At 46.4% G+C, this 9,130-nt stretch overlaps 1 protein-coding gene across 1 annotated transcript; it reads left to right on the top strand.

Annotated features, from left to right (window-relative positions):
• Positions 1-238: 238 nt before the first annotated feature.
• Positions 239-2,366, top strand: LOC141630196 (uncharacterized). Its single transcript, XM_074443055.1, has 4 exons — positions 239-367; positions 1,068-1,365; positions 1,837-2,066; positions 2,133-2,366. The coding sequence occupies exons 1-4, from the start codon at positions 239-241 to the stop codon at positions 2,364-2,366; spliced, it is 891 nt and encodes a 296-aa protein (XP_074299156.1).
• The last annotated feature ends 6,764 nt before the right edge of the window (positions 2,367-9,130 follow it).

The following is a 9,130-nucleotide window of genomic DNA, read 5'->3' as shown; positions in this document are numbered from 1 at the left end:
TTAGTCCTTATCTGGACAAGTTCGTGGTTGTATTCATCGATGATATATTGGTTTACTCTAAGAATGAGGAAGAGCACGAGGAGCATCTGAGAATAGTGTTGAGAACTTTGGCAGAGAATCAGTTGTATGCCAAGTTGAGTAAGTGCGAGTTCTGGTTGAAGAAAGTTGCCTTTCTGGGGCATGTGATCTCCAAGGAAGGGGTGTCAGTTGATCCTAGCAAGATCGAGGCTGTGACTAGATGGCAAAGCCCGAAGAATGTGGGCAAAATTCGGAGCTTCTTGGGACTAGCTGGATACTACAGGAGGTTTGTCAAAGACTTTTCGAAGATAGCAAAACCATTGACATCGCTAATGAGGAAGGAGAACAGGTTTGTCTGGGATGAGAGCTGTGAAAAGGCCTTCTTGACCCTCAAAGAGCGCCTAACCACAGCCCCTATCCTTGCTTTGCCAGATGGAAATGATAACTTCGAAGTGTATACCGATGCTTCTAAGAAAGGGTTGGGGTGTGTGTTGATGCAGAACGGGAAGGTAATCGCGTACGCTTCTCGACAATTGAAGACTTATGAGGAGAATTACCCTACCCATGATCTAGAGTTGGGAGCCATGGTGTTTGCTCTCAAGTTGTGGCGACATTATCTCTATGGCGCGACTTTTAAGGTATTTTCTGATCATAAGAGTTTGAAGTATATCTATACTCAGAAGGAGCTGAACATGAGACAGAGGAGGTGGATCGAGTTGATTGGCGACTATGACATGGACTTACTTTATCATGAAGGGAAGGCGAATGTCGTAGCCGATGCTTTGAGTCGGAAGTCTATCCATGCTCTGATCAGTGCCAGATCCAGGGTGAGGATGTTTGGTGAGCTAAGGAAGATGGGGATTTACATGATCCGACGAGGTGAGACCGTTGGGGATATGACAGTTGAGCCGGAGTTGTACGAGGAGACTCGAGAGCTACAGAAAGAGGATGCTAGAATCCAGAAATGGCGCAATGAGGTAGAGTAGGCAGGTGCAGAACCTTACTCTAAATTCAGTATCCATTCAGATGGGAGCTTGAGGTTTGGACAGAGGTGGTGTGTGCCAGCTAACGAGGAACTGAAGAAGAAAATTCTCACTGAAGCACATGCTACTCCTTATTCTGTACACCCTGGAGGGGATAAGTTATACAAGGACCTCAAAAAGACGTTTTGGTGGCCTAATATGAAGAAGGAAGTCGCTGAGTTTGTGTCTCGATGTTTGACATGCCAAAGGGTGAAGGGTGAGCACAAGAGACCACAGGGGAAAGTTCAGCCGCTAGATGTGCCAGAGTGGAAGTGGGAGAGTATTTCCATGGACTTCATCGTCGGGTTACCTCGGACTCAAAGAGGTAACAACATGATTTGGGTGATCGTCGACAGGTTGACCAAGTCAGCTCACTTTATTCCCATGAAAGATACTTGGAGTAAGGCTGAGTTGGCTAAGGCTTATGTTCAGTACGTGGTAAAGTTGCATGGCGTGCCTAAAGATATCGTTTCCGACAGAGATTCTAGGTTCCTATCCAAGTTCTGGCAGGAATTGCAATCATTGATGGGTACTCAACTGAAGATGAGCACCGCTTTTCATCCTGCTACTGACGGTCAGACAGAGAGGACTATTCAGACCCTCGAGGATATGTTGCGAGCTTGTGTTATAGAGTTTGGCGGATCTTGGGAGGACAGACTGGGGTTGATCGAGTTTTCTTACAACAACAGTTATCACGCTAGCATTGGGATGGCACCATTTGAGGCACTTTATGGTAGGAAATGCAGGAGTCCTGTATGTTAGGATGATCGATCTGACGCTGTCATTTTGGGGCCAGAGATGATTCAGGAGATGGTTGAAGCAGTGCAGTTATCGGCAAAAGATGAGAGCTTCTCGGGAGAGACGAGAAGAGCTATCGACACTAGGAGAAGTGATATTTCTTTCGAGGTGGGAGAGAAGGTACTACTCAAAGTGTCGCCGATGAAGGGAGTTATGAGGTTCGGAAAGCGAGGAAAGCTGAGTCAGAAATTCATCGGACCTTATGAGATTTTAGACAGAGTCGGAGAGGTGGCATACCGGTTAGCTTTGCCACCAGCGTTAGCCAGAGTTCACAATGTCTTTCATGTTTCCCAGTTACGGAGGTACCTGAGCGATCCATCACATGTGTTGAGTCCTGAGGTGATCGAGGTGGATGAGCAGTTGTCCTATCTGGAGACACCTAAGGAGATTTTGGACAAGAAGGTGAGGAAAACCAGGAATGGAGAGACAGCCCTGGTGAAAGTCTTGTGGACTAACCACAATGTTGAGGAAGCTACATGGGAGACTGAGGCTTCCATGAGGGAAAGCTATCCACACCTGTTTGCGTGAGGTAAGTTCCGGGACGTAACTTTCTTTTAGGAGGGTAGAATGTAACATTTTGTTTCTGACCTAAATCCATGAGTTATCATCCATGAGTTATCGACTTTAGAAAATCTGTTTTGGTACCCACATTGATGCTCGGAGGTTTGATAGTTGAACGAACTTCGGGACGAAGTTCATTTTAAGGGGGGAAGATTGTAATACTCCGTATTTTATATTATGATTAAGACGGGTTAAGTATTTAATAGATTTATTTCGCTAAGTAATTACATCGAGTTGATGCTTGTTGAGACGGGTTTAAGTGAACGAAGTTGCGATTTAAGTGTTATTAGCTAACCCTTTTACCCAATTAGGTTTACCCATGTTTTAACCGTGATAACCCAATTAACCCACAAACCCATTTTAAGTTTAACCTAATTCTAACCTAGCTTATAAACCCTACCCGTCTCCCTTCACCCGCCTACATCGAACAACACCCCATCACCTTTTTCACGCAATTCGAGAGAGAGAGAGAGGGTGGTTGTTGACGGCACAGCAGGGAAGAGCTAGGGGCGATTGTCGACGTTCATAGGCGACTCTGGTGGTTGTAGTGGTGGCAGAAAAAGGTAAGAGCACAACCCTCCTCCTCTGTTTTCGCATTTCTGTCAGTTTTGTTGGTGGTTGCGTGTCTTAGGGAGGCGTTACTGGTGGTTGTTGACGGGGTATATGAGTAGTGTGGTGTGTGACGAGTGACGTGGTGGTTGTTGGGGTGGTTGCAGGCGGTTAGGGTGGCAGAGGCAGGCTGTATCGATTAAGGGGGGCAAAACGGGTTTGGTTACGGGTTTCAGGCAGGTTTTAGACGACTAGGTTGGGGTGGCGCCACCATGGACTCGGGGGAGGTCGAAACGGCGGCGCCACGGTGTCTGTGTGCGTGGTGTGACGGCGAGCAGAATGGTGGTGGTAGGATAGGGTGTTGTTGTCAACGGTGGTGGCTGAGGGGTTGTGTAGGGGCCGCTGTGGTGGCAACCACGAACGGTGGAGTGAACCAGGGGGGTTTTTGTGGCCTTGGTTTGACTCATCGGCGGTAGTCGAACCCGGTGTGGGTGGTGGTAGGGACCCAAGTCAGACCCGGTGTCTGACCTGGCGGCTGTCACGGTGGGGAGGTGGCGCGTGGTAGTCGGGGGTTTGGGTTAGAAGTCGTGAGTTGAGGCGTGTTGTTTAGTCGGGTTGATTCGTTTTCTTCATTGTTTAAATATCGTTTTCTTTATTGTTTATGTATCGTAGTTAGTTAGTTATTTTAATTCCCGAGTTATTTAAAATATTTAGAGTCGGGTTGGTTAAAATGGAAGAGCTGTTAAATCGGGAAAGTTTCCATTTAAGGAAATTTTCCATTTTAAGAAGTTACTATTTTAGTAACTTTCTATTTGGGAACGGGAATAGTTTAAGTAATTGTTTATCATTTATTTATCTTTCAGAGGGCGAATTTGTTGTTGAATATTACTGAGCACCGACTATTTGGTGCGATCGAGGTAGGGAATACACTGATTGAGTTTTTACGATTATAAAGAGTTGGCATGTTCGGTGATTATATGACATATCTGATTATCTTAATTCTCTTGTTGAGCATTATTGGTTCATACATTTTATACATTGCATTTGCATCGGAGTTGGAGTTGGAGGAGATGAGATTATTGTGATTAAGGCCCAGGCGGGTTCTGCAGGACTAGCCCTGGTGTCCTCAGCTGCGAGCTGGCAGATCGGCTACGGTCGATATATAGTCTACCGGGGATCGGTATGGCTGGGCGTTCCGGGGATGTGTGTGACGGAGTTGAATGGAGGATCATAGCATTGCATTCTTTATTATATCGTATTACCTACTCAACCTCGCGGTTGACCCTGTGTATTCGTGTATGCCTGTGATGATCCATTTATTGGGGAGCAGATTGACAGGTTGTTGAGACAGTGGGAGCTGGCAGAGGGAGAGCATGGATCACCTGACTTAGAGCTAGCCCACTTTTATTTCTGTTTAGTTATCAGACTTTATTTCCAGTTTGAGACATGTTTCATTTCCGTTGTAAACATTTATAAACTTTTAATTTAAAGTACTGTGTATCTTTCCCTTTGTTATCTACTGCCTCGGGTTTCCGAGATGGTAAAACCCTTCTTTATCTGAGGAGTCCTAGTTCATGCCCTTAAATAAATGGGGGTGTTACACCAAGTGAAGAGAAAGAGAAAGGAAGGAAACCATTACCCGCCACCGCACACAAATCCCCATACTTAGCACACTTTCGCTGAGCAGCATCAGCGACAACTCGGCCAGGCACAAAATCCGCCATCCCAGTCTGAGTCAAAGGAGAAGAACCTGTCAAGTCATCGCACACATTACGCCCCCTGTCCAAAGAATAAAGCAATAAATCCGCAGGACGAAGAGAGCCACCATGTCCATCAACCAAACCGATATCAACCTCTTTTCCCGCAGTAATACCAGATCTATAGCAGATGTCGAAAAGAGTGTCCCGGACAAGGTTATGCCGATGTTTAACACCCACAGTACCAGTACAAGAAACAGCGTGGTCCCCAAAAACATCCTCAGCAAATACCCGAGAGCAAGCCGGACAGGGCCTAGATACCGTGAATAACGAAACACCCAGACGATATCCCAGCACACAACGGTAAGTCCTCCCGTTCATAGTCTGACCCAACCCTGAGATAGGAACCGCACGCAACCAATCAGAGGAGTGAGAACCCTGCTGAGGTCATAAAGCAATCTGGCATGGCGTCAAAGAGAAAACAGACTCTAAGGCAGCAGCAACCGTCGCCAAATAAATGTCTGCCAATTTCTTCATAAGTTTGGGGGCAGCAATTTCACTAGGGTTACCTAAAACACCAGATCCTGTAGTCACAGTAAACACATGCGCGACATCATCAAAAGCAGGGTCAGCAGCTACAATACCAGAAGGGCCGAGGAGCTTAGCCTGCAAACCAGCAGACTGCAAGCGGGACGCAATAAAAGCATAAAATAAAACATCTCCAGCCGCATAGACACCAAGACCACCAAGCTGAAAAGGGAAAGTAGCAAGGCGCCACTGCCAATCCCCAAAACCCGGCCCTAATGCGGTGACAATACGTTCCAAGCTAGAACGCGGAGCGGCATCAAAAGGAAGATGGACAGACCCAAAAACACTAGGGGAGCAAGTACGAAGTGATAAGTAAAGCTTGGAAATACCAGTACAAGGTCGAAGAAGAAGCAACTCACATTGCGGGTCCTCAATCCTCGCAACCAAATCCATTAGCTCAATGGTCTTGGTTACTCTCGTCACCACAATCTCACTGCTAAAATCAGAACAAGCACTGACAGGTCCACCCAAAACAGTAACACCACGCGATGGCCGAGAAATAGTAGGGGGGAAAACCCCAGGAAGGCGACTCCGAGGATCCTCAATAGGCCAAAAGACCACCGTCTTGGAGACATTAAGATGCAATCCAAAAAGAGGGCCATCCACCATAATCAAATGCAAGACCTTCCCCACCTCCAAAGTATCACCCACGATGGTGCCATCATCTAAGTACCATATCTGCAAAGTGAGGTCAAAAGTGTCCCGGATCTTGCAAACTAACGGATGCAAAACCAAAGCGAAAAGCAAAGGGCCTAATGGCTCACCCTACTGAACACCCTGACAAGACCACAAGCAGTGCTCCCCATAAAAAAGGCGGGCCGGGCTGGAATAACAAAACTCCACCCAACGGGAAAGAGCCGGGCAACGACGACGGACCTCCTGAAGCATGGTCGAACGATCAACAAGGTTGAACGCATTCTGGAAATCAACCAGCAACATAGAAAGCCCCACCTGAGCCCCCCGATCCTCAATAAGCCGGTTCAAGGCATGCAAGATAGCCTCTCCTCCACCGGACACACCCACCCCGAACTGAAGCCCATCAAAATAAGAAGATAAGGACGGACCAACCATAGAAGCACCAACCTTAGAGACAAGCCGTCTTCAGACTGTACCAACAACAATAGGACGAGCCCCACCACCCGGTTTAACGAGTGGCGTGAGAGGGGCGCTGGCAATGTACTCACCCAGAGGAAGAGGACACCGGCCCTCAAGAAAAAGATTAACCACCCTAGTAATAGAAGTGATCAAATCATCTGAAATAGCCACAGCAGCGCTACTCAAACAATCCATAAGGTGCTGGGCACGAAAACCATCCCTCCCACAGGAAGTGCCACGAGGGAAGCTCCGAATCATATCCAAGATCACAACCGAAGAAGCGTTCAGAGGATGATGATCCTCAGATAGAGGAGGCAAATACGGAGGTGGGGCAACAGGATGCTTCTCACGCAGGGCCACGAGAGTGGCATCGGAGTAGGGGGGAACCCCAGAGGAAGAAAGCACCCGTACAACAGCAGTATAATGGCCATCAGAAATCTTCCGCCGACATTGGCGAAGGTTAAGCTCACTCAAATCCAGATCCTCATCCACAGAAAATGAAGAAGGACCCTCATCAAAGCACTCATGAACAACTGCAAACCTCCCCCCCCCCCCCCCCCAGGTGTCCCCCAAGCAAGTATAGCCCTGGCAATACTCTCCTCCCGATCGACGCCGAATGAATAGCGAGTCCGACACTCATGATTACTCCGAGGAGCGAAAGTCCTGAGCAAACAAAGTGGTAGAACAAGCAAACAAACCCACCGGGAGAGATCATTAGGGGCATCAAACACCGCATCCAAGGCCCCTTTCAAAGCCCGAGCAAACCCAAGATGGCACTTAGGAGGAATATATTTCACGGTGCGAAGGCCTAAAGACAGCAAACGATCCAGCGAAGATATAGACCACTGAACGAGCTCTACACTATCATCAGAAGAAACCGAAGTAGAAGGAGCCAAAGGTCTCGGAATACCATGAATATGGAAGGTGTAAATGCCATCAACACACCCCGGATGCTCCACAAAATCACCCCGACTATGCCGACATCTTGCTCTAACAGTACGGGTCATAAAACACACCCCACACAACCATAGCCCCATCTGTCTCAAAGAACTCTCCGCATTGGAATAAACAGTCAAACTATTAGTAAGAGTCTGACGTGTAAGGTCCAATGCACCGTCATGACAATGTCGGACCTGTAAATGTTTATGCCAAGCTGCCTTTGTAAGGCCCTTACCGAAACCATCCCGACACCCATGAAGACTCGAAAAAGGACAATGGTACCGAACTAGCTCAGGCATGAAGGAAGAAAACCCATCACCAACCTGCACGGAAAACAAAACCACCAAACAAACCACGGCCAAAACCACCAGCAGGCCAGGACCGAGGTAAAAGGCCACCACAACTCCGGCACCAAGCAGAATCTTAGCAAAAACAAGCAGCGGTAACAAGGCGGCGGAAAAAGGAAAAAGCTAGAAAAAGAACCCAACAGGATGGTGCAAAACTGGCCGTGGAAGTGGCACCATTGGCGGCAGCAGGAGTAACATTTGCAGGTGGTGCAAGCCGGCGAGAAAGAACCCCGCACAGTAGCAGCTAAACCCGCAATATCGAAACCGGCAAACACAACAACAACCACCGGCAAAAACACACCGGCAAAAGCAGCAGCAACCACCGGCACGATCCCACAACCCTAAAAAAGATGACCATCAGCAAAGCCCGATGCTAACCCAGGCCAGACACCAACGGGGCCTGCTCCGATGACGATCACCGTTAATAGGTTGCGACCACAACGTGATAAGGTGGCCGGCAACCAGCAGACGACCAAGAACGACAAACGGAACCCTAACAATTATTATTATTATTATTATTATTATTATTATTATTATTATTATTATTATTATTATTATTATTATTATTATCGAATTGTGACGAGATGTGATTAATTACTATTGTTGATTATTCTTATGAATGTGGAATTATGTTGGGAGGTGTTGTTGTCAGAAGTATATTCTTAAGGGAGTTGTAATTTGAGATGAAATGTAATATGTACGTTATTGAGGGAGGGGTACTATTGCATAGGAAATGTGGTACGTTGTTAAGGGGGAGGTACCAAGGTGATATGAGCACGTTGTTCAGGGTGGGGTGTCATGTCATGAGATGGAGCACGTTGTTAAGGGAGTGGTGCCATGTGTATGAGATTGAATTATCTATTGTTAATTATTGTTGTTTAGATATTCCCACTCAACCGTTTGGTAGACAGTGTATTCTGTAAAACCTGTGATGAACCAGTTATTGGGGAGCAGATTGAATGACAGGTAGTTGAGATTAGTTGACTTGTGAGCATGGGATGCGTGAGGGTTTCGGTCAAGACTACTTAATTAGAAGTCTAGATTACATAGTTTCAGATAGTTATTATTTATGTATTCACTTTATTTAAATTCCTCTGCAAGATGTAATTAATGTTTATTCTGTTTTTAGTTGGTTAAAATGTAATGAGACCTTTAAGTATTTAATTTATCTAAAGTACTTTGGTTTGTTACCTTTGTTATTCACTCCTCGGGAAACCGAGAAGGTAACAGTCCTATTTATTTGGGAATGTCTTGTTAAAGGCTCCTAAACAAATGGGGGTGTTACAATGTGGTATCAGAGAAAACGATTATCATGCCTAAACCAATGAACACTAATGAACTTAGCATGTGTCTAATGAAATGAACCCCGGGTAGAAACTGATAGGAGCCCCTCTTGGTGCGGTTAATAAGATATCCTTAATTCGTACCATAGCCCTCTCAGTTTCGAACCGAATACATTGGGGAAGGATAACGAGAGATGGGTAAATTCAAAAGGAATGTTGATTAAATATGGCTG

The sequence above is a fragment of the Silene latifolia genome, chromosome Y (genome assembly GCF_048544455.1).
Source record: "Silene latifolia isolate original U9 population chromosome Y, ASM4854445v1, whole genome shotgun sequence".
Classification (NCBI taxonomy): domain Eukaryota; kingdom Viridiplantae; phylum Streptophyta; class Magnoliopsida; order Caryophyllales; family Caryophyllaceae; genus Silene; species Silene latifolia.
Note: the sequence above shows the minus strand (reverse complement) of the source record. Positions and strands in the feature narration are given on the sequence as shown.

Excerpts from the sequence above, each read along its gene's own strand:
- LOC141630196 (XM_074443055.1), top strand. The coding sequence starts at position 239 with ATGGCAAAGCCCGAAGAATGTGGGCAAAATTCGGAGCTTCTTGGGACT. Across the intron at positions 368-1,067 it reads CTAATGAGGAAGGAGAACAG|AGGTGGTGTGTGCCAGCTAA; the intron begins GTTTGTCTGGGA and ends AGGTTTGGACAG. Across the intron at positions 1,366-1,836 it reads GTTACCTCGGACTCAAAGAG|AGATGATTCAGGAGATGGTT; the intron begins GTAACAACATGA and ends TTTTGGGGCCAG.